The sequence below is a fragment of the Oryx dammah genome, unplaced genomic scaffold (genome assembly GCF_014754425.2).
Source record: "Oryx dammah isolate SB20612 unplaced genomic scaffold, SCBI_Odam_1.1 HiC_scaffold_9, whole genome shotgun sequence".
NCBI classification, from domain to species: domain Eukaryota; kingdom Metazoa; phylum Chordata; class Mammalia; order Artiodactyla; family Bovidae; genus Oryx; species Oryx dammah.
This window is the reverse complement of record NW_024070193.1, coordinates 17,399,361-17,423,905: the sequence shown is the minus strand read 5'-3', so window position 1 is coordinate 17,423,905 and position 24,545 is coordinate 17,399,361. Positions and strand designations below refer to the sequence as shown.

The following is a 24,545-nucleotide window of genomic DNA, read 5'->3' as shown; positions in this document are numbered from 1 at the left end:
TTATTTCTTAAAGAAAACCTCTGCAATAAAACCAGAATCCTACGACATCTTTCACCACTTTGCTGAAGCACTGACCCCTTAATGTAGACCCTCAGATGTCATGCTGTTCCAATTTTTTATCACTACAGTTTAACACAAACAGAAAAGATGAAGGACTGTTACAATTCATTCATTTAGTCATTCAACAGACACATGAAATCCTATCAGATGCCTGGAACTGGGGGCCCAAAAATGAACAATAATCGTCCCTCCTCTCACAGCCTGGTAGAGTGGAAAACTAAAGGAGTAAATACAGAATAAACTGATCAAGGTTAAGGTGGAGGTGAACACAGGGCGTGGGGCAGTGGCCATCCATCATGAAAGGCTTTCTGGAAGAAGTAGTCTGTGAGCATTTATAATCAACTCTCTCTGGACTCTCAGTACAAAATAAGCCTAAGACCCAATCCCACTCCCTGAAAGGTTATAAGATGTACTGGTCAACAGTCAAGTTAAAATAATAATCTAATTAAAATAGCAGAATTTATTCTTGATACCCAGCCCTAAATTTCAACTCCTAACCCCTATTCCCTTAGCACAAATTACAGAGGGGTTAACAAATTCTGTCCTATACAGTGCCTTTTCACAAGTCTGTAGAACAGAATTAAAGACATGCACAGTGAAATAAAATACACTTAAAAAAATACATGATCATTTTCCTAAACTGGAAGTGAACACTTTGAACGATCCAAGCCCTACAAAGCATGACTGTCGGAAGAGGAAACTGAGGTTCAAAAAAAGTCCCACTTTAATACAACAGAATAAAAGATGTCTTTGAAGTCGCCAGAACAGCTTGAGCAACAAGAGAAACAGAAGGCTATTGTGGGGCTTTAGGCTCCAGATGATGAACCCCAAACACCCTGCAATGGTAAACAAACAAGCCTCTGAGCCGGAATCTGATTTGGTGACCCAACAAAACATTATAATCTAAGGAATCTCTCTCTCCCCATTCATTATTTCCCAAACAAAGTCCCACTGGCTAGCAGCTCCTGTTTTGGGGTGTTTTTTTTTTTTTTTTTACTGGTTTATTGCTGGTAAATTATGATGCACAGTATGCTTTTCAAGGGAAAAAAAAAAAAAAGGTACAGGCACATGAAAACCACCACGGTTTTAAAGACCCATAAAAGACACTATGTAACAGAAATGAACTCTGTCTGTGTTTACTATGAGGACCTATTACTCCTTTATGCTACTCCAGTGGGTTTTAAACTCAATTGAATGCTACCACTGCCTGCTAAAGAGCAAGTTAGAGGAGGGAAGGAGCAATTTCAAACACCTGCCTCGGCAGGAGCCCAAACTGCCTCCCTCACCATCTCCCCGTGCCCCAGGCGAGCAGCTGACCTGGAAAGAAGGCTTCCGACACCGGCCACTCTGCCATCCCAACAAGTAGGCTCCGCGAAGTCATCCTTCCTTTGGGCCCGGCACACCCTCATCCCCACCACTCGGATGCCCAGCTGAAAGGAGGGACACTCAGCCGCCCCAGAGAGGAGAAATGGGGAGGGTCCTGAGTGGCCCCTTTCCTCAGCCGGCCCGAGGTGGGCCCGGGGGCCCCTCACCTCCCCCGACTCGGAGTCCCTTCCCAGGGCACCGCCGAGCCCCTCCCACTCCCTTGGCCCAGGGGGCTGCGGTTACCACCCTCGTCCCCTGAGGACTTCGGCTGCCGCCTGGGCCCCGGGGACCCTGGCCCAGAAGCGACGCCACGCCCGAGCCCTCTCGGCCCGGACCGCCGACCCCTGCCCCGGGCCCCTCCCGGGCGACCCTGCCCGGCCGCCCGCAGCCCTCTCAAGGCCCGGGGCCGCCCCGCGCCGCCCGCCCCGACCGGCGGGCCGCGCACCGTGTGAGACTGCAGGCTCTGGCTCGCCTCGATGGCCGCTGTCAGCGGCACCGTGTCGTCCAGCAGCACCTTGCCGGCCGGCGGCTTCTCCATGAAGGCCATCCCGGGACGCCGGTCCGCCACCGCCTCGGGACCAGGGGCAGGAACCCGGGGCGCCGACTCCTGCCGCCCGCCGGGCTCTGCCGCCGCCGCCGCTGTCAACACGCGCCGCCCCACGCGCCGCCGCCGCCGCCGCCGCCCGCCGAGCCCGCGGGGTCCTAGCGCCGACCGCCCCCCCGCCGCCTTGGCTGTCGGCACAGACAACCCTTTCCGCTGCCACCTCCCGCGGGGTCCTAGGGCCAAACCGTCGCAGTCACAGCTGTCCTGGATCTGCGCCTCCAAGCTCCACGTAGCCGCACGGCGAGCTCGGTACTCTCAGCACTGGCCTCAGACCTCAGGACCGTTCACCCCAAGCAATCACCCCCAGAGGTCCTCAGAGCCGAAGACAGGGCGTCTTGGGCTCTAGGCTCACGGAACGCTCAGGCCCAAACATTTCCTTGATGGGTTTCTCATGTTAGACCCTCAAAACTGTATACCCTGACTTACAACTGACCCTTTCCATCAGGCCTCCCAGGCCAAAGAACCCTAAGACCCAGAAAAAAGGGCCTTCAGGATGGGACTCTCATGCTGTGCCTTGCAGACCAACAAACTTTCTACAAGCCCCTCAGATTCAGATTTTGTGGGGAACTCTTGAACTTGGCTCTTCAGATTCAAAAACCTGAGCTGGGCCCTCAGAATTGAAGCCCTAAGACTCCAGCACACTCAGACCCAAAGCTCTTTGAACTGGAGCCCCTAAAACCTGGGCATTGGTCCAGAACTCACAGTCTCTACCCTCTGGCCCAGTTCTAAGTTCAACACACAAGGCCTTCAAACTTTCAACCTCAGACTTGGGGTGCTCCATCCCACTGTACTGGCTCCAAGAACCTCAAAACCCAGAGCCAGAGAACTTCAATCAACTCAGACCCAAATCTGCCCCAATCTGCCTGAACCCAAGGCCATAATTCTGACCCACCCACAGTGCTGTCTCCCAAGGCAGCATCCCAGGACAAGAGAGCGAGCTGGAATTACCAGCTGTGTGACCTTGAATTAGTTACCCAACCCCTTTGAGCCCCAGCTCCCCATCTGTAACACGGAGAAAATAAAGCAGCAGTCTATTAAAACTATGTATCACTTAGGGAGGGTTCACTTTTTACTTCTGTTTCTTAAAGCAAATATGTTATTTCATTACCAGATTCACAGAAACCAAAATTTGGCTTTAATCATTACTCATATCATGTGGGCTGACCGGAGACAAGGCTCTTCTTGCATACTGCTAGGGCAATATAAATTGGGGCATTTATGCACTCAACAATTATTTACTGAGTACTTAACCATGTAAGAGGTCTGGCACTAGCAGCTGGGATTTGACAACACACATCCAAATGTCCTCACCCAGTATTCCCACCTGTAGGAGATTATCCTAAGGAAATATTCAGAGATCAATGCAAATACATAGCACTCAAAGGTATATATCTAACAATAGAAGACCAGACAAATCGTGATACAATCATAAATATTTTACAAAGATTAAAAATTAGATTATCAAAGGATATTTAATGATGTTGGGGAATGCCCTAGATGCAACAGTAAGTAGGGAAAAAAAAAACCCAATATATGCATTTTGATTTCAAGATTTTAAAATGTTCATAGGAAAAACATCAGAAGGAAGCCCACCAAAATATTAGATGAGGGTCTTTAGCAAACAGAATCATGATGCTATTTTGTTTCTCTGCACTTTTCAAAATGTCTCTAAAAATATTTTACTTGTATGCTTAGGAAAAAACATAACAATATTATACAACTGAGTTGCAAAGGTCATCAAATGACAGCCTGTCCTCTTCCTTACTAAGGAAATGAAACTGAAAGTGAGAAATCAGGTATTTGGTGGAATGAAGCCAGGGACTAACTCTTAATCTAGGCTTTCCTGTTCTCGAGGAATTCTTGCCTGAAGCCTCTGAGAATAAAATACTATAGACAGCCTTATAATCTGATCTACCCAAATCAGTGCCCTAAACAGCCTAGACTTAACTGGATCCCTTTGGAGACTAGGCTATGATAGTCTGAAAAGCCATTTGGCTTTTGAAAGTGGCTCACGGTGAATGTGGAGAAACTCCCTAGACCAGAGCTGATCTGAATCGAATCTACTTTGCTTCCAGTCTCATACTGGGTAAAGCAAATGAGATATGCAGTACTTCTGTTGCCATATACGTAACTACTCAGGGCTGCAAGGGAAAATAAAGAAAGATTTATATTCTTGTATGCTGCCAAATGTTTAGATAGTCCACAGGTTGTTTAACAGCTTGACATTTGGCCAGACTGACTGAAAATAATGAGTTTTAGTGAGGACGTTTCCAGACCTGGCAACTGTTCTACAAATCAACTCATAGAACCTAGTGAAAAACTTAGTGCTTCCCAAGCAGCATCGCCTCCCCACTCAGAATTATTTTCTTTCTTTAAATATTCATGATCTGGATTAAAAAAGAAAAATTCAAGTCACTTGTGATCATTCTTACTTCCCTTACATACTGGAATTTTTCATCACATCACAGAGGAATTTTGCTCTTGGTTTATAAGGTCATGTGAACTGTGGCCTCACTAAGGGCCACCCAAGAAATTGACTGTGGCCTAGAAATCGACTGTGGAGCCTTCTATTAAATCTGTTCTATTTATGTAGTGTCCACATTCGTCTTGGGTTTTTTTGATTTTTCTGCAAACCAAAATTTCTCTGAAGATGTTGAGAATTCTGGTCTCTGTGTGTAACACATAGGAAGAAAAGCCAAGGACAAAGGGAGTGAAACATCTGGGACCCTGGAGATACTCAAATGCAACCCCAGAGTAATTCCATGGCACTTGCATAGAGTCAGCTAATAAATTATGCCAGCACATGACGCATTCAGAGTGGCACAGCTGCTCAGTGACTGTCAACCTTTGGTAGAGTATGTTTTAATATAAAAACTTAATAGATGTAATTTTAGTAGCAATTTTCTTTGGGAGTAAATTGGTCTCTTAATCATGCTCTAAGAACATAAAAAGAAAAATGTCTAATAATTCACCACAAAATGAAAACCTGTGGTTACCTAAGAGGTACCAATGGGCCTTTAGCAGTTCTTTCTTTTTCTAGCTGAATACGCAAGATGAATGGTGGCTGTGGGGAGGCTTTCTCCCTGCTGCTACTTAAGATTCACTGCTCAGAAAAAGAAATGAGTAGCATTTGACCAATATGGAAATGTTTCTAATCAAATACAAAAATCTGTTAAGCAATTTTCCAGTACATTAGGCTGAAATTGCTTACGATGGGTATATATTTCTGTGGCGATCAAACATCCTATAAACTGCAGTCTTATAATGCCCCTACATGGAAAGCACTAGGACAATCTGCCCTGCTCTTTCAGTCAGTACTTTTGTACTCACTTCTCTTTGTGACCCTGGACAGTCAAGGCCACTTCTCAATTACTTGGAAGAGGATTTCCTATATGAGAGTCACTCGTGCTTTCATCAGAAGAGTCACTCTTTCTGGCAACTTGTAGAGAGCTCAAAATGAAAAAGCCAGCCAGCTAGTTTGCGTTATAGTCAGCTTTAACAAAGCGTATGTGGTCTGAGAATCTTGGCTCAGCGTAAGAATAATAAGTCATCATTTACAGAGTTTCCCTAAATCCTTGCCTACTTCTCTGTTCCATCTTTTTTCGGTTTATAAAGATCAAAGACCATGACATCTATGGATAATTAAAAAAAAAAAGGAAACATTCCTACTGAGAAGCTACTTTAAGTTACACACTATTAATCAGCTATCCATCAGATCTCATATATGCAAGGCCCCACCATGCCTGACTTGCACACAGTTTCATCTTTAGAATAACTCACTAATTCTGCTCTGAAGACACTCACTGAATATCAACTTAGAAAAAGTGCAGGCGATAGGTTTTGGTAGAAGCCATCAAGTAACAGCAAGGAAAACATTAAAACTGTAACAGGGAATAGGATCTAGAATATTCTAAATAGAAAAAAAATTATGTACGATGGTAGTTCCAAATACAAATGCAACATAAGATACTATTATAGAAACTGATAGCGTTCCAGTATGGGAACATTTTAAGACCCACAGGGTAATGGAAAAAAGAAATGTTCTGGAGCCAGACAGGCCCATGTGGATGCCAGCTCCACTGCATACTAGCTGACAACCCTGGGCAAGTCATAGAGCCTATAAAATGGAACAGTAACTTCATAAAACTGTTTAAAGGATTAGAATTACTGTAGAAACCTGGCTTATCATTGAAAGAATGGTAACTTATAGTATCAATGATCACACCACACTCCACTTGCAGACCCATCCTTCAGGATTGCCATTAAATCCCAGAGAATGAGTTCTGCAGGAATAGATGGTCTCAGCATCAAGTGTTTACTTTGTGACTCAAATTCTCCATTTTGTTTTCCAGTGTCACATCCAATTATCTGCATGTACCGTGTTTCACCTATACATACACCTTCTTCGGGTGAACCTGAACCCGTATAAGCTTCCCCTTCTGAAACTCATGATAATGGCATCCTTGCTCTGCACCCTGATTTTGGTATTTTCCACACTACCAACACAAACTGGAGTATGGTACACTATTGAACTACTCATTTATACACAACACTGCCCCCTAGTGATGAGAACAATTCTTTCTAGTAGTCTGTTTTAAGGATCCCCTTGATGTAAACACGGAGAAGGCAATGGCACCCCACTCCAGTACTCTTGCTTGGAAAATCTCATGGACAGAGGAGCCTGGAAGCCTGCAGTCCATGGGGTCGCTGAGGGTCAGACACGACTGAACGACTTCAGTTTCACATTTCACTTTCGTGCATTGGAAAAGGAAATGGCAACCCACTCCAGTGTTCTTGCCTGGAGAATCCCAGGGACAGGGGAGCCTGGTGGGCTGCCGTCTATGGGGTCGCACAGAGTTGGACACGACTGAAGCGACTTAGTAGTAGTAGTAGTTGATGTAAACAACAACAACAAAAATCTAGTTACTGATCCAGCAGCAGGAAAATTTTTTTCCAGGAAATGTGGGTGGATGCAGCCAATTAATTTGATCTTATCTTCCTGATCAAAGCAACCAGCTGTGGTCTGAGCCACCATCTAAAGCCACAGAGCACAGATGGACTACCTGTATGTTCTACCATAGATTCTTGTCTTAATAGTGCTGGCTGTGTCCAATAACAACAAATTAGGCACGTTTCCTCTCTAACACCCCTCAGTGCTTAAGAACTTGGCCACCACAGTGTCCCCTCAATTTTTTAATCTCATAATTATAAAAGCATGTATTATTTATATAATGGGTGGGGACCCCCCAAAATATTTTCAAGGGAGAGAGAAAATCACCTGGATTGCTAAAATAGAAACTCTGCACTCAAGATCTATTCCAGGTTTAGAAAACCAATGGAGACTGGCTGACATGCTGAAAGATTCATCTGTTCTTTAATTTTTGGCCAGATAGCTCCAAGCTCAGGAAACCTGTAACCTTGCTCACAGATGAGAATGGCAACAGCAGTTGCTACTTGTTTAGAGGCTGGGCCTTGTGCTTACCTATTTGTATCTGTCATCTCCAGCACTCCTGTATGGAGTCATTATCACTGCTTTATAGATGAAACCAAGAGAGCTTACAGAACTGAGTCCAAAGATGAACATAAGCCCTCCCCCAGTGACAGGAAAACCATCTGAAGAGCAAGTGACACTGAAGGGTCAATAAATCACCATGTTGGTGTAAACAGTAACAAATTATAATAAACTCTGATTCAGAAACTGCTGAAGAACAGGATCTAACAATATTTATTGTTAAAAGATAGGTGTTCAAAGATGACCTATCTTCCATCATTGCCTTTAATAATTAAATGCTTGCTACTTATAAACTCAGTGACTTTAGTAAATTCTTATCTACACAGATATAGGTAGGTTTGTGTTATCTGAATGCAAATCTAATTAGGTTTGAAATCCTAAAAGTAGAACATTAAGCTAAACAATAACTTTCCTAACACTTTTTTCAGTTTTTTTTTTTTTTCCTTTTTTAATGGCACCTTATGGGAACCTGGTTAACAATGTGCAACCTTAGAATCACCTCTGATCTCCTCTGTTCATTTGTGTGTGTGTGTTTGTGCGAGCATGTACGTGCTGTGCCACACGGCTTGTAGGATCCTACATTCCTGACTAGGGATTGGATCCACACCCCTGGCAGTGAAAACCTAGAGTCCTAACCATAGGACCACCAGGGAATTGCCTATTTTTTTCAGTGTTGAAAACCTAGATAGATGATGAATATACTTAAGCCGGAGTGAAGCCTAAGTGGACACTGGAACATCTCTCTATCTGCTCCCTTCCCCTAGTACAGGTTTATGAGCCTGTCCTTGCTGAAGAAGAGCCATCCCTGTTTTCCCCAGAGGCTTTCAATAACAACACTGATGCCTGAACTTGTACCTCTAAAGACGTATTTCAGGATTTGGGAGCTTCTGGGACCATAACTTTAACCCACCCTTCCATAACAGTCTTTTTACTTTCTAGTACAGAACATGATACTGCAATAATGGCAATGAACCGCTTCAACTTTTTCACTTCTGCAGAAGCTAAAACAACTTCCCCAACATATAAAGGGGCTGGAAAGTTAATTTCCTGGGAAAGAAACACACAGCCTGGCCCTGGCATTTTAGTACCAAGGAGAGCTGAAATAAGTCCATTGATCAAAACTCCATGGACAATGGTCTTTCCAAATCTGGTGTGTTTTGCAAAATCTTCATCTAAGTGCAAAGGATTGATGTCCCCTGTTAATTCTGAGAAGGTGGCCACATCCCTCTGTGTGAAGGCCCTCCTGAGTTCAGCCCGGTCTCCAACTCTGAGGTGCATGTGCTCTAAGGGCTGCCTGTTCAGCACTGCTTGGCTCAGGCAGATTGTCCTGTGAAGCCTACCCCACCAAAGGCGATGGCTGGACATTACTGGGAACATCTTCAGCACTCTCAGATCCCATCGATAGGAACTTTTGGGCTGCTTCGGTCTCCAAACATTATGCTGGCAACAAAAAGTACTTCTGAGAGTGAGGAATATTTTCTCAAATTGAAGACCACTCAATTCAATACTAGTTCTCTACTATTGCCAGATAATGCAAGGAGAAATGGAGAAACCTGTAAGAGAGGGAAAACAATTTTAAGGCAGTATCAGGAGAAAATTGCCTGGAAATCCAGGACAGTGTAGAAACATGCCCTGTTTTATAGGATAAGCCAAATCGAGGCAGTAGCATTTTAAAGAGCATCTTGAGAGCTAGCCTGAGATAAATAAATGGGCATGACAAGCTCAGAGAGAACATTTCAATACATTAGGCACGAGGCATTAAGCAATAAAAGACTTTTCCACAGGTGTTCCAAGTTTTATCCCCAAACCTCTCCCATACACCTAAACTCTAAGCATTCTGTCTCACGTCTTCATAACTACCGACGCCCTGGGTTTCCCCCTCCCAGCTGGATGGCATTAACCACACTAGATTTATGCATGCAAAAATGGGACACGTATTGATAAGCAATTTGGTCTACTACTCAGCTTCAACTGGAGTATGTGAAGGTGTTTTTACCTGAATCACTCTGAAAGCACAGTTCTTGCCTTTATAGGATCCTAACAGGGTCAGAGAGCTCCACAATTTGACAAGACCACTACAGAAAGATCAAGAAAGCATCAGTAAAGATTCGTCCCTGCAGCATCTCACTCATACTTTTTTCTGTGATGGGCCAGAAAGTAGTTTCTACCAGAAACCTGATTTAAATAAGAAAACTGTACAAATAAAAGCATACCATGTCAAGGCAGAGGACAGAATGAACCTCAATCAGGCATGTTTGTAAAATTCCCACTTCTGAGTCCGCAACCATGACTATCAACTGGGAAACACTACAACGGTAAGTAAATCCCAAGTCTGGCTCTCTGGACTGCAAGTTCCTGATGGGTAAGTGTTCACATTTTCCCCCATTTAAACTTCCAAAAGCTGCTTGGAGTTCACAAGGACAAAACTCTCCTCATTCTCAGAAGGGAGCACTTCTGCTGTTTTTTACCATCAGTCTCTGCTCTGTTACACTAGAAGGGTTCCGCCGTCAGTCATACCTGCTGCATATCCTCAGGATGGCTGACAGGGTCTTCTCTTCATAGGTTAGAACGTCCAGAGGTAAGGCAGCATCGACCTAAGTAGAGAATGATGCCGTTAGCAGATGAGTATCATCCTTACTTTTGAACTCTAATTGCTTTTCTCCTCCAAAAAAATCTGTATTTTATTTAATGGTGCTGGACTACAAGGACTGCTTTTTTACAGCTCCCTCTGCCTGGATCATTCCTGCTATACCTTTCCATGCTGCTAAGACCTCTTCACTTTTCTCAAGTCTTTGTTTAAATTGTCCCTTCCCTGATGCCCAAGATTAAGTTCAGTAGCTTGCTAGGCTCTTTCACACACAGGACCCACCACTCCTTTCATAATACTCTCCATTCTTGCCATTAATTGTTCAACATGGTTTCCTACTAACATAACCAACGCTGATAGCCCGTGAGGCAGAAGCTATGCCTGTTTGTTTACAGCTGCATCCCCAGCAATCAGGTTTCATACTTGATATATAGAAGGTGCATGGATTTTTTTTTTTCCCCTCACACCTTTTACTTTGAAAAACTAAAGTCATATTATATTGCAAAGAAATGTACAGGAAGGTTCCATGCACCCTTCACTCAGCCTCCCACACTGTCAGCATCTTGCATAACTAGAGTATAACATTAACACCAGAAAACCAAAATTAATAAATCAGAGCTTATTCTGACTTTGCCAGTGATACATGCACTCATATTTGTTGACACGTGCATATGTGTAGTTCTATGCAACACTGTCATATAGATTGCTTAAGGTAACCAGTGCCGTAATCAAGATAAAGAGCTATACCATCACAAGGCTCTCTTTCAACTCGTCCTCGGCCCTCAACCCATGCAAATGCTCATGTGTCTCCAGACTACATAGTTATGTATGATAATTACAGTATTTTGGGAGCATTATATAAATGGAATCACTCAACATATCACTTTTGGGGATTGGCTTTTGTATTCGGGCTGCACCAAGCCACATGGCATGTGGGATGGTTCCCCAGAGAGTGAATCCTGGCCTCTGCAGTGAAAGTGTCCATCCTAACCACCAGGCCTCCAGAAAATGCCCACTTCTGCCAATTTTCTAATCAGACTGGTTTTTTTTTTTTTTTTTTTACTATTGAGTTTTAAGAGATCTTTATATATTCCAGATATCAGTCCTTATGTGGTTTGCAAATATATTCCCCCCAGTCTGTAATTTGTTTTTTCAGCCTCTGAACCAAGTCTGTTGCAGAGTAAAAGTTTTTAATTTTGATGAATGTGTGACAGATTTTAATCTAATAATACATATATACCAGGAAATAATTTCCTGAGAATCATCTGTCTTTGTTTTCTCTTCAAAACTCTATTTGTTTTCAAGTGAATGCTAAAACAGTACTACTCACAAGTGCTGGTCCATGATAAGGAGCCGCACCAGAGTGGAAACTGACAATATCAGTGGACATAGTGTTTAGCTCAGGTCAGATTTTCTCACTGAAGACTCTCAGTAAAGGAAATGGTGTGCTGACTGACATTCTGGTACAAGCCACTAATCCTCACAGTGGGCAAGAAAAAGAAAAAACAGCACCACAGTTTGAGTAGCACTACACTAAACCGTTTGCTTCACAAGTTTCTTGTCAACTAAAAGCCATATAAGAAAAAACGTACTCAAAACTCATCACTCCTAAACCTCTGCTTCTGCAGTTTCAAATGGGGTTTTAAAATAATTTTTGGAAAAATGTCCTTTCAGTATGTCTTACAAAATCTTCATGCTAAATCGTTCCAGCCGTGTCCAATTCTGTGCGACCCTAGGGACTGCCAGGCTCCTCTGTCCATGGGATTCTCCAGGCAAGAAGACTGGAGTGAGGTGCCATGCCCTGCCCCAGGAGATCTTCCCGACCTAGGGATCAAACCTGCATCTCTTATGTCTCCTGCATTGGCAGGCGGGTTCTTTACCACTAGCGTCACCTGGGAAGCTCCTACAAAATCTTAGTGGTATTCAAACTACCAAGTGACTCCATACCTCACCAAACAGGTCCTTCAGGGCTGAAATAAGCAGCTGTTTGAATTGTGCAGCATTCAGTCCAACACCAGCATCTTGAAATTCTCTGTAAGAAAAAAATTTTAAATGTACTGTGTTAAATTTCACACTACTCAGATTCATAAAAAAGTAATCAAAATAAAATAAGTAAATCAACTAAACTTCAATTTAAAAAAATAAGAAACTTAAAGAGACGGAACTTACAGGCAGACTTTCATGTAGTGGTACTCAGAGGGATTTTTGTAAACAATTCTTTCATATGTGGTAGCTGGGGCTGGCATCTTTTTCCAGTGCTGATCACACCTACCTTGAGTCAAAAAGGCTAAAAATTACAAAGATGTAAGCTATTTTTCACTTTTTTTTCTAAAGGAATTTGAGCTATCTGATTTCTTAAAAGAACTCCTAGTACAATAACTCATCTAATTCTGGTGAAGCTGATGTTACCCGTACAGACACAAAGGAAGTTTCTATATTTTACATATGCCAGACCACTGTATTCTTATTTAAATCCCAGCAAACATTTTCCCTTACTGAGTACCCAGCTCTGTGCTAAATACTTCACATACTTTAGGTCACATCTTCAAAATGATCCCAGCAGGTAAATGCTAATAGTAGCCCCGTTTTTGAGATGAGAACATTGAACGCTGGCAAAGGTGGCTACTACCTGCCCAAAGGCACAGAGATTCTATCTGCTGCTGAGTCCCCTCAAGACCACCCAGGCATGATGCCTCTTAATGCAAATAATAAAAATAAAAGCATCCAGGAGTACAATCTGGGACCTCTTCTTCTTTACTCTCAGTCAACAAAGAACATGAAGAGGAGAATGAGGGGTGGCACCTCTGCTGGACTCCCCCAACGCTGGACCTGCCTGTTCTCTGTCTGGAGGCCAGGCCTGCACAGGGTTATCTGGCAGCCTCCTGAAAGACTGAGCTTCAACAGCAAAGGTCTGAACAGGAATGTCTGGGATGGACACTCAAGCCATTTCTAACAGATATGGGACTTTCAAGAACTCAGAACACACTGGTCCCTCTGTATAGAATCCCTGTCCTTGGCTCCACTCCCACCTAACTCTCTCTGGACCACTCCTACTCAGCCTTCACATTTTAACTTAAAGTTCACCTCTTCCAGGAATATCATCTCTTCAAGGAGGTATCCTCTGACACCCTGTTTTAAGTTCTCTTGTTATGGAATATTTTAATATTGTCTATTTATTTAATATCTGCTCCCCCCACTAAAGGGACCAGGAAACTGAGGCCCAACCATGGAAAGGGACTTTTTCAAAGTCACATAACTATAAACCAGCATTTACAAACACATCTCTGGGCCCAGTTCCAACCACTCCCAGACGACTGCAAGAGAAAAGGAGAATTCAGGGTCAAGCAGCTACAGCCAACCATCCCTTCAACAGTCATGAATATTAACTGAGTCTGGCACAGAATAGTCAACCAACACTTACTAAAATACACAACTGATCAATTGGTAGGAGTGGGAGCACTATATATTCATATTCAAGAGTACCTCTGACTTCAGACTGTACCTACTGCTTCTTTCCCCACCAACAGAGTCTCCCCTCACTAAAAGGGCAAGGAGAACAGGACTCTCAATCACTCCACTTATTGCCCAGCACACAACAGCTATTTTTGAAGTGTTACTGAGTACTTTAGAAGAGTTGGCTGCCTGAGGCAGATGAGTGAGATGGGGGCTGGGGCTTAGGATGCCAATAACAACAAAGACTCACACAGTATTCTGGAAATGGATAATGGTGATAGCTGTACAACAATATAAATGTACTTAATGCCAACAAACTGTACATTTTAAAATGGTAAATTTTATGTTGTATTTTACAAAAAAAAAAAAAAAACCCACAAAACACTTAAGGAGCAGGTGTTTATTGAGCAGTCACTTCTGACTGGCCTCTGACAAGCCTGAGCCACAGCGTCATTGACAGCACTGCCCTCTGCAGGTTGTCCTGAGAGTAAAGGAGACGACGGCTGGGAAGCTCTCCCTGCAGCCTGGCTCATTCACCAGGCTCACCGGGAAAATGTGAGCACTTCCACGGTGGCTGTTATCACCATCTCTCAAGTCAGCCTTTTTGGTAGCTGCAGGGAAACTCATAACCTGACTCATTAGTAACAAGTGTCCCTGCTTCCCTCCCCTAGTCTCGTCTCTACAGCAGCCTGGGTGACCCTATTAAAAACTAATCAGGCCACATCATTCCTCTGCTCGAAGCTTGCAGAGGTTCCCCTTTGAGAGTAAAGCCAAAGTCTTTACAGCCCTGAAGGTCCAACCTGATCGATACCCGCTACTTCCAACGCCTTGACCTCGTGTCTTACCACTCTCCCCTGCTCAGCTCCTTCCACCACGCCGGCCTCCCCAGCTCCAGCTTTTTCCCTCCGGTCTCTGGACGTCTTTCCTAGCTTTTCCACATGCTAGAAATAATCTTCCTCCAGATAGCCACGTGGCTCACTCCCTTGTCTCTTTCATGACTTTGTTTCATTTCAGCCCCCCGATCAGTTCCAGTGGCATTTTTCTCTTATGTCACCGCCCCGTGCCCCTGCTCTACTTTTTTCTCAAGGCACTCACCACCCTCCAACATTAACTATCAAGTTCATTTGTTCTTTATTTCAATTTCCCTCCCCAGCCCTACTAGAACATACGCTCCAAACGAAACGGGGTTTTCTGTCGTGTTCTCTGTTGTTTCCCAAAAACCCAAAGCAATACATCGCATACAGCAGGCATTCAATATATGATTTTGAGACGAAATCAACGATTTAAAAAAATTAAAAAAGCTCTCGATTCCCTACTGTTGGGCAGGTGAAGTCGTTTTTAACTTTTTCTGACTGCCGCCACTGACTTCGCTCCGGCCAGAGCCCAGGCGCATACGCTCTGCACACGGGATCTCGCTCAGTCCTCTCAGCTGTCCCGTGCGTCTGAGACCGCGTTGCAGCGAAGCCCGGGATGGTCCGCGGCCCAGCCTCGCCTTAGCCCGTGGCGTCCGCGGCCGGAGCGGGAGATACCCCAGGCCCGCCGTCCCTCCGCCTTACGCACGCTCCCCTGGCGCGCACGTCCATACGTCACCAGGGCGGCCAACTGAGCCCACTCCCGGAAAACAGTCGCGCGGCTGTGGGCTTCCGCCTACCCGCTCTCCGTCGGACTAGTCCGACGCCTCCCGGACTCTTACTCACTGCAAGAATCCACCAAGACGTGGAGCTACCGCGCAGCCCGCGGCCTGGGGAAACTCCGGGGTGTTTACGTTTGGCTCCTCTGCCCCGCCCCCGGATGCGTGACATGGAGAGCGGATGTGACGCCACCGCGCGGAGTTCTTACCCAGGAGTAACTCTGAATCTGAGACTCGCCATGCTTAGTGCCCTCTAGTGCCCATTCTGTAGAAAGCCTTGTGTGCAGATGTCTGCGCAGGGTAAGGGACTCTGCCCAGAACCTTGTTTCGCAGTCATTCACTCACTCATGCCTTCATTCGTTCAAAAAAATTTGTATCTGGCATCTCTTCTGGTGAGCATTTCCTATGTAAAGCACTCACCAAGGGCAAGACCCTTTCTCGGTGTCTCTTGTGGCTCCCAGCGCATAGTAGGTATTCTGTCTGGGTTAACATAAAAAGCCCAGATGGTTCTGTTTCCAAATGTAAACCAAGCATCATCTATTCGTCAATTGAATGAGTACTTGCTGAGCCCCTATTATGCGATAGGTACTGGGAACAAGATGATATGCCCTCTGTACTCACGAAACATACCATGTGTATTCTCAATAATAATAGCTAATATTAATCAAGTGCTTACTTTGTGGCCAGGCACTATGCAAAAAACTACATTATCTCATTGAACTCTCACACAATCCTAAGGACACTATTATTATGATCCATTTTACAGAGATGGAAACTGAGGCACAACAGGCTAAGATCAAGAGCACACAGTTGTAAGTACATCTGACTCTAGACAGTTCTCTCCACACTGCACCATATTACCACCAATTATGTGATATGTCAGGGGTATTTAGAAGAGAGGGCCTCAGGCTGCCAAAACTTGAATGCAAAACCCGTGAGGCTGGGGCCTTGTCAGTGTTGGCTCCACCACTGCCATCCGGTGCCCAGCTCTCAACTCCTACCAAGTACCCCTAAAATGAGTTCCCTTGACAAGTTTATGATTAGTCTCTCGATCCAAAACTTTATTCCCTTTCTTGTCCTGCCCCTGTTCCCCTCAGGATTGAAGAGCAGCAAAAAAAAAAAAAAAAAAAGAGTGAAACCAAGCGGACCCTGTGTCCTTCCATGTGTAAGTAGAAGAGAATTCATCTTGCTCACTTGAGAATTCCAGGGGCTGGCCTTAAGGAGATGGAAACAGCCCAACCTTGGAGTAGAGTTACTGATTGATTACACATAAAACCATCAAGATGATGCTGACCACACCACTGAAGAATCAGTCTGGAGATAATTACTAGAACTGACTGTGCTATTCTGCATGTAGCCCCTTGCTTGTGCACTCCTGAAACTCCCCTTTAAAACCTTTTTCTCTAACCCACAACTAGGAGATGGTCTCAGACATAGTCCATCATAGGTAATATTAATCAAGGGCTTACTTTGTGCCAGGCACCATGCAAAAGTGCCTGAATAAAGCAACTTTTTTCACCAACACTCATCTCTGAGTATTGACTTTTCAAGCAGCAAGCAGCCAAACGTGGGTTCCTACTGGTCTTGGCCAGTTACATATATATATCTATGTGTACACATAGATACATATATGCATAAGTATGATGTCTAGAAGGGTTCCAATGGACTGATGGAAGAAGGGAGGGGCTGTGTAGAAGGTGTAGGAGATGCTCACAAGTTTTAGCATCCAGGTTGTTTATTTTAAACTGACAAGGCATCATTTTTATAATACTGTTGCTGCTGCTAAGTCGCTTCAGTTGTGTCTGACTCTGTGCGACCCCAGAGACGGCAGCCCACCAGGCTCCTCGGTCCCTGGGATTCTCCAGGCAAGAATACTGGAGTGGGTTGCCATTTCCTTCTCCAATGCATGAAAGTGAAAAGTGAAAGTGAAGTCACTCAGTCGTGTCCAACTCTTAGCGACCCCACGGACTGAAGCCCACCAGGCTCCTCCATCCGTGGGATTTTCCAGGCAAGAGTACTGGAGTGGGGTGCCATTGCCTTCTCTGATAATACTGTTCAGTTCAGTTCAGTCGCTCAGTCGTGTCCGACTCTTTGCGACCCCATGAATCGCAGCACGCCAGGCCTCCCTGTCCATCACCAACTCCCGCAGTTCACTCAGATTCACGTCCATCGAGTCAGTGATGCCAACCAGCCATCTCATCCTCGGTTGTCCCCTTCTTCTCCTGTCCCCAATCCCTCCCAGCATCAAAGTCTTTTCCAATGAGTCAACTCTTCACATGAGGTGACCAAAGTACTGGAGTTTCAGCTTTAGCATCATTCCTTCCAAAGAAATCCCAGGGCTGATCTCCTTCAGAATGGACTGGTTGGATCTCCTTGCAGTCCAAGGGACTCTCAAGAGTCTTCTCCAACACCACATTTCAAAAGCATCAATTCTTCGGTGCTCAGCCTTCTTCACAGTCCAACTCTCACATCCATACATGACCACTGGAAAAACCATAGGCTTGACTAGACGGACCTTAGTCAGCAAAGTAACGTCTCTGCTTTTGAATATGCTATCTAGGTTGGTCATAACTTTTCTTCCAAGGAGTAAGCGTCTTTTAATTTCATGGCTGCAGTCACCATCTGCAGTGATTTTGGAGCCCCCAAAAATAAAGTCTGACACTGTTTCCACTGTTTCTCCATCTATTTCCCATGGAGTGATGGGACCGGATGCCATGATCTTCATTTTCTGAATGTTGAGCTTTAAGCCAACTTTTTCACTCTCTTTTTTACTTTCATCAAGAGGCTTTTTAGTTCCTCTTCACTTTCTGCCATAAGGGTGGTGTCATCTGCATATCTGAGGTTATTGATATTTCTCCCGGCAATCTTGATTCCAGCTTGTGTTTTACTGTTAAAACCTGTTAAATAAAACTCAGGACTTGCCCGTTATGGTCACCAGAGGGAGCCTTGGACCATAGCCATCCGCATGCCCCTCCTTCCAACTTGGAAGAACAGATTTTCCTCAAAATGTCACCTCCCACCTCCAATCCCCAAAGCAGGAGAGAGGAGACAGGGAAGGCAGGTTCACTGTCCCTTAACTGCAACCCTGGAGTCCAAGAAAAATCTGGAAACCAAATCTTTCTTCATTTGGCATAATGCTTAATCTGAACTGAGGTGAAGCTTTTTATAGCTTTTGTCCCAGTTGCTGTGGATATGCACAGAGCATACAGCAGAAATACGACTGCATCAGACCCCAGAAGGCAGCCCCGGCCCTCACTGGGCATGTTGAACAATGTATGATGCACACGCAGTAATACCTCTGTAAAATCTGAAAATTTCTGAATTCAGTATCACATCTGGTTCTGTGAGGTGTGGTGGGGGACTGCAGTCTGACACTCATAGTTGCCCTCTAGCGAGTTAATTAATCCCAGTCAGCTTTGACTTGGGTCACTGGGATTGTCATCTTTGTGCCACCTTTTTTTTTTTTTTTTCTTTTTTGGCCGCATCACTTGGCATGTTAGGGTCTTAGTCCCCCAACCAGGGATCAAACTCTCACCCCCTGCAGTGGAGTCTTAACCACTGGACTGCCAGAGAAGTCCCTCCTGCCACTTTCTGCCACTAAGAATCTCTTCTCCTCTCATCCTTACTGGAGCTTGGGAGACATCTAGGTGAGCCCTGAGGTTCCTGGTCGTTGTCTTGAGGGCTTAGAGACCAAAGATCCAGAAACCAGGGAAAGAAAGATTCCTCCAGGAGCCAACAGACAGGGCTGTCCTGTTGCTCAAAGGACATCCTTCCCTCCCCCCACCCATGAGACCCTCATCCTATCACAGGCACTGGCAACCCCAGGCCCACAGCCCAGACAGCAGCAACACTGGGGAAGCTGGAGACACCAGGACAGCAGCCCCAGCAGGGCTGCCCTCTGGCCCAGACGACGGCAGGTAATTTGAGGACTTTCCCACTGACCCATCTGTGACCACCCCCACTGCTCTTTTTTAACCTCTTTTCAGGGACTGGAGAGGCTGTAGGAGCATCATCCACTGTGGGAGGGATGAGAGTGGGGGAGGGAGAAGTGGCTGATGGGAAAGTCCTAGTCTGTATGGTTCAAGGAGTGACCTTGGAAGATTGGAAAGATGAAGAACCAGAAGAGTCAGGTTTCCAGCTGTTAAGAGAGTCTGTGTGGGTGATGGAGCAGACAGATATGAGATAAACAATGAAAAAGAGATGGGACAAGGGGTGGGGAAGAGAGAGAGACAGAAAAGCTTGGGAAACAGAGTCCAAAGGACCCTTTAAAAATGGTCCCAAACCTGGCCAAAGAGTATTTTAGCAAACATTTCTGAAATAGACCCAATAAACTACTGCTTTTAATACAAGACTTGCTTTAGTGCTGTTGTCAACCCTAGTTGCTGTGCCTGACACACAGTGAAGCCACACACACTGAAAGGTCAGAGTGTGGAACAGAGAAGGGTTTACAGAAAGGCCCAGCAGGGAGGAGGGTGCTCGTGCTCAGAAGACCCAAAGTCTCCCACGGCTCCGAGGGAAGTTTTTAAAGGCAACATTTGGGGTGGAGGCTACAGGGTGCATGATTTTCTGATTGTGTGGTGGTGAGGCGACAGGTGATGTTTCAGGAACCCCAGTGACCAGCCTTCCAGTTCCAACCAGTGTGGGGTCTAGTCCTTGGGCTCCTCAGATGATCACCAGTCAAGAGCAGTGGCCTGACCTCGGCGGCAACCAGAAACATCCCTCCCCCACCCCAGAAATCTGCTTTGGACAAACCACCCCGATTATCTCCAGAGTGTAGAGGAGGGATGAGGGTACCAGCAAGGTAAATGAGCCCTGCAGGGACTGAAGAACACAAGTTCCAGTTATTAAGAGGCTAGAAAGAGGAGGGCAGGCACCTTGACGTGCCCTTTAGCAACAAGATCCTGAATCCAGGTGAGCTTGTTTCCAGCCTCACAGGCAGCTCAGCAATGGCAGATCCCAAACTTACCTGAATAAACAGGGAGGTCACCTTCCTCAGCAGGGGCCCAAGGTGTGGCCTCAGTGATCTGCGGCTGAAGCAGCCACACAATGGCCTGGTCCAGGTGAGCCAACAGGGCTCCAGGCTCCCCTGGAAATTAAGCAATAGCGCTGCTGTCTGAACTGGTGAAAGCACTGCTTTTGCAAGTCACCTTCAGTCACAAACCAAGAGGCTTCCCTTTACTTGTTATCTGTGTGACCTTGGGCAAGGCACTTTACCCTTCCAAGCCTTGGTCTCCTTGGCTGTAAAATGGGCACAGTGTCCCCTCGTCTCTTATAGGGCTACCGGAGAGTCTGACAGGGTGATGCATGGAAAACACAGAGTAGCAGCTGGCATGCTCACCTGATTCAGTCGTGTAATTTACAAGATTCAGCCTAGCCTGACACACATTGCAATCTCCCAGTAATTTCCAGGGACTTCCTTTGGACAAAGCAACAAGTAAGCTTCCCTGGGAAGGAGGAGGAACTCAGGGGCTCAAACAGAAGATAAGACTTACACTGGCCGGCAGCCCATCCAGTGTCTTGCACCACTCCTGGTGTCACTTCTGCCCAGAACAAGGAGCCCAGACTAATGGTGGATTGAGTTCTAAACATTGTTGGTCCCTCAGCCTCTTCACGGAGAAGGCAATGGCAACCCACTCCAGTACTCTTGCCTGGAAAATCCGATGGATGGAGGAGCCTGGTAGGCTGCAGTCCATGGGGTCGCTAAGAGTCGGGCACGACTGAGCGACTTCACTTTCACTTTTCACTTTCATGCATTGGAGAAGGAAATGGCAACCCACTCCAGTGTTCTTGCCTGGAGAATCCCAGGGACGGGGGAGCCTGGTGGGCTGCTGTCTATGGGGTCGCACAGAGTCGGACACGACTGAAGCGACTTAGCAGCAGCAGCAGCAGCCTCTTCAACGTCTGCCTGAAGGGTCCATCCTCAGCAGTCCTAACAACCTGGCTCCAGGCAGTCAGGCAAGAGCCCCCGTGTGATTCCTGGGGCTTTCCACTGTTATTTCAGAAGCTTCCAGAAGTCTTTCAGGCAGGGCTGTGATAAATGACCCCTTTCTTCTTTCTAAGATTGTCATTAAAGATGCTCCATAGGACCCATCAATAGACACTCCACAGGAACTTGCAGGCTCTTCCTAATCACAAAGGCAGGAAGTGGGGCTCAAGAGGGAGACATGCTTTTCTGCTTTTGAGTTTTCCTAGCACCATACGACCACAATTACAGGGTCAAGAGAGGAGCTTGAAAATCCATTTTGCAGGTCTATCAAAAACAGCTCTCATGGGACTTCCCTGGTGGTCAAGTGGTTAAGAATCTGCCTGCCACTGCAGGGGACATGGGTTCAATCCCTGGTCCAGGAAGATTCCTCATGCTGTGGGGCACCAATACTGATGTGCCACAACTCCTGAGCCTGTGCTTTAGAGCCTGTGCTCTGCAACAAGAGAAGCTTCCACAAGAAGCCCATGCACCGCAACTAGAGAGTAGCCCCCACTCATGCAACTAGAGAAAGCCCGCTCACAGCAATGAAGACCCAGCACAGCCAAAATAAATCAGTAAACAAGCAAACGAAAGAACTCTCCAGGGACTTCCCTGGCAGTCCAGTAATCAGGACTCCGCGCTTCTACTGCAGGGGGAGTGGGTTCCAGTGGTGCTTTCCAGTGACAGAGGAGGCAGGAGCCGTGTCCTGAAGATCTTGCCAACTCTCCTTTCAGGGGGATGCCCAGCACGTGCCCCTTCCTGGATGGCTCCACTGAGGGTGCAGTGCAGTGGCTTCTGGACATGATGCTTAGTTCATCATAATAGTTAGGAGGTAACTATTCCTGCATCTAATAGGGCTAATAATCTGGGATCCTTATCTCAGGAGGAAACCATCTGTTCTCACCCAGGGCTAATAATCTGGCATCCTTACCCCAGGTCTGGGGTTTCTTCCTCTGTCCCCACTCACATCTGTCGTGATTGTCGTGACTGACTCCTCTGGGAACCACATTAAGCTCAGAGAACTTGGTGAATATGAGAGACTGGAACAAGCCACATGACAAATGTATACCTTTTTTCTGCTCCATTGATTTCTGCTCTCATTGTTCTTTTCCTTCTGTTTTCTCCCCCCTAGGTTTGATTTACTTTTTTTCTAGCTTTTTAAGATAGAAGCTTAAATTATTTAATGTTTACCCTTTCTTCTTTTCTAGTATTTGTATTTCCGCCTATAAATTTCCTTGTGAGCACTGCTTTAGCTGCATCCTGCAAGTCTGATGTCATATTTTCACATCTCTTATTTTTAAGATCTATAGTCTGCTCTTCCTTGATATATTAAAATAATCAGACCAAGCCCTGAATTTCAATTTAAACCACAATGTTCACCACAGAAAGTTCTTACTCTATTTCCAGAACTACTGGGTTTCAGACTCTGTAAAAAGATTTGAAAGAGTGAATATTCTGAGGCGTTTAGGTTTCCAAATGCCACAGAAGAGTCAAAAGAACAGTTTGATCACCCTTACCTTTTGTTTTGGATATATAATTTCAACTGAATAAAAATTGCAAACATGGGACTTCCCTGGTGGTCAAGTGGCTAAGACTCCATGCTCCAACTATAGGGGGCCTATGTTGGCTCCCTAGTCAGGGAACTAGATGCCATAGGCCACAGCTAGGAGTTTGGACGCCGCAACTAAAGATTCGACATGTCGCAACTAAGACGTGGCATAACCAAATACATAAATATTAAAATAAAAAAACTGAAAACATGATTTCTGGAAATGAAACTAGTAACTCATGCAAGTAAGGTCTTCCAATGCCTGTAGAACAGCCTTACTTTAAAAACCACATTTGGGGGATTCCCCTGGTGGTCCAGTGGCTAAGCCTCCTGGATTCCAATGCAGGGGGCCCGTGTTCTATCCGTGGTCAGGGAATTAGGCCCACATGCTGCAGCTAGGAGCTCACATGCCACAGCCAAAAAGATTCTGCATGCTGAAACTAAGACCTGAAGCAGCTAAACAAAAAAACACTGCGAAAATAAGTAATTTTAAGAAAGCAAACAAGAAACAAGCAAATGTGTTTCCTTAGCTTGCTTCTGAAGCTAAGAAGTTGACAGAAAATCTGCCAACACTATCCTTCATTAAGAGCTTAGAAACAGAAACCACTTGCACGTTGCTGATCTAGACTTATTACATTTATTTCATGTCATTGTGGTCATTTTTCCAGCAGTTTAGATTTATTTTCAATTACATTGTTGTTCACAGAATTCACAGAATTCATTAACAAACATCCAAAGGTTTTTCAGTAGCACAGCAAGATAGAAAAGAGGTGCTCTGGAGTGGAACCCGAGTCTGATTATTTAGATAGATGTCTAGAAGATTATTGCTTTATTAGTCTTTTTTTTTTAATAATAAATTACTCCCAGGAAACCCACCCTGCCAGGGTTCTTTGTATTGCACCACCCAGGATCACGGGGGACCTCAGCTGACACAGGGTGCCGATCAAATCAGCCATCTCTGTACTCTGCGGCTCTGCAAGCTGGCTGAGGCAGACCGTGTCTTCTGCGTGTGTATTTCCTCCAGCCTGCCGTGTTCCCCCACGGTCCTGCAGTTGACGGGTGGCAGTCACAGTCACACATGGCACACAAAGCTTATATCAGACATAAACAAGGGGCTTGGTGAAGGGGGGCTGATGCTCCTAAAACAGCTACTGACTATGCACAGGAGAATGTCTGAAGCAACAGAAACACCTGGAATCTCAGTCTGTGAGGAACATCTTAAAGGAGATGTCCTCAGTAGTCCAATGTGGGCACTCTCCAACAGGAACGTGAAGACTTCTGGGTAGATTTCATGGATGGGTTTTCTTTTGCTGTCCCATGTGAATTTGCATTTTGTGAAAAAACATCTTGGAGATTTCTTCATGGCCCCTGAGGCTCTGTGGATCTATAGAGACCAGGGCTGGAGTGGGGGGTTGGCTTCCTCAGGGACAGGGGTGCTCCCTCCGCATTTGGGGCAGGGTCCCTGAGAAGTGGTGGCTGCGTCAGGTTCTAGAGACAGGAGTGGAGGCTGGGAGTGGAGTTCAGGCTGCAGCTGGGGCCTCAGTCCAGCTTCTTGCTGTTGTCTGTGTTGTGTACAGAAGCTAAGAAGTCGACAAGGAGCTTGGCTGTCTTCCTGGGCCTCTCCATCACCACCGAGTGCCCACAGTTTTCCAGGAGCTCCACCTGGGAGTTGGCGATTGACTTGGCCAACATGTCCGCCCCGGACACATCGAGCACCTGCGGGACGAGAGAGGAGACTAGATGGAAAGGGTTCAAGTGCCCCAGCGCACTCCGTGGACAGAACTCCCGTCCAGGGAGGCAGGGGTGATGTTTAGAACCAA

The 24,545-nt window shown here is 45.7% G+C and overlaps 4 protein-coding genes and 1 long non-coding RNA gene across 23 annotated transcripts in view; all 5 read right to left on the bottom strand.

Annotated features, from left to right (window-relative positions):
- Positions 1–4,319, bottom strand: part of PXK (PX domain containing serine/threonine kinase like) — an 84,744-nt gene extending 80,425 nt beyond the window's left edge. For all 10 annotated transcript variants that reach the window (XM_040246492.1, XM_040246489.1, XM_040246490.1 and 7 more), the window contains exon 1: positions 1,871–4,319. In XM_040246492.1, coding sequence (XP_040102426.1) covers positions 1,871–1,972 — 102 coding nt within the window. In that variant the 5' untranslated portion in view covers positions 1,973–4,319. The remainder of the gene's footprint in view (positions 1–1,870) is intronic.
- LOC120867980 lies at positions 154–1,655 on the bottom strand. The gene is made up of 2 exons (XR_005722103.1): positions 1,378–1,655; positions 154–896 (listed from the first exon to the last, which is right to left on the bottom strand). It is a non-coding gene; the product is annotated as an uncharacterized LOC120867980 (long non-coding RNA).
- A 3,068-nt stretch (positions 4,320–7,387) lies between the features above and the next one.
- Positions 7,388–15,133, bottom strand: HTD2 (hydroxyacyl-thioester dehydratase type 2). 2 transcript variants are annotated; one of them, XM_040246506.1, is made up of 7 exons: positions 14,898–15,133; positions 12,298–12,415; positions 12,076–12,160; positions 11,459–11,601; positions 10,059–10,135; positions 9,538–9,616; positions 7,388–9,094 (listed from the first exon to the last, which is right to left on the bottom strand). In XM_040246506.1, the coding sequence occupies exon 7, from the start codon at positions 8,916–8,918 to the stop codon at positions 8,412–8,414; it is 507 nt and encodes a 168-aa protein (XP_040102440.1). In that variant the 5' UTR covers positions 8,919–9,094; positions 9,538–9,616; positions 10,059–10,135; positions 11,459–11,601; positions 12,076–12,160; positions 12,298–12,415; positions 14,898–15,133; the 3' UTR covers positions 7,388–8,411. The 2 variants fall into 2 exon arrangements, with proteins under 2 accessions (XP_040102440.1, XP_040102439.1); XM_040246505.1 differs by lacking the exon at positions 11,459–11,601 and having other exon boundaries at positions 14,898–15,092.
- RPP14 (ribonuclease P/MRP subunit p14) lies at positions 7,388–15,390 on the bottom strand. 5 transcript variants are annotated; one of them, XM_040246502.1, is made up of 6 exons: positions 14,898–15,189; positions 12,298–12,415; positions 12,076–12,160; positions 10,059–10,135; positions 9,538–9,616; positions 7,388–9,094 (listed from the first exon to the last, which is right to left on the bottom strand). In XM_040246502.1, the coding sequence occupies exons 2-6, from the start codon at positions 12,372–12,374 to the stop codon at positions 9,038–9,040; spliced, it is 375 nt and encodes a 124-aa protein (XP_040102436.1). In that variant the 5' UTR covers positions 12,375–12,415; positions 14,898–15,189; the 3' UTR covers positions 7,388–9,037. The 5 variants fall into 5 exon arrangements, with proteins under 5 accessions (XP_040102436.1, XP_040102434.1, XP_040102438.1 ...); XM_040246500.1 differs by lacking the exon at positions 14,898–15,189 and adding an exon at positions 15,233–15,390 and having other exon boundaries at positions 7,985–9,094; XM_040246504.1 differs by having other exon boundaries at positions 7,985–9,094; positions 14,751–15,139.
- A 7,953-nt stretch (positions 15,391–23,343) lies between these two features.
- Positions 23,344–24,545, bottom strand: part of ABHD6 (abhydrolase domain containing 6, acylglycerol lipase) — a 102,230-nt gene continuing 101,028 nt past the window's right edge. For all 5 annotated transcript variants that reach the window (XM_040246485.1, XM_040246483.1, XM_040246486.1 and 2 more), the window contains one exon: positions 23,344–24,441. In XM_040246485.1, coding sequence (XP_040102419.1) covers positions 24,265–24,441 — 177 coding nt within the window. In that variant the 3' untranslated portion in view covers positions 23,344–24,264. The remainder of the gene's footprint in view (positions 24,442–24,545) is intronic.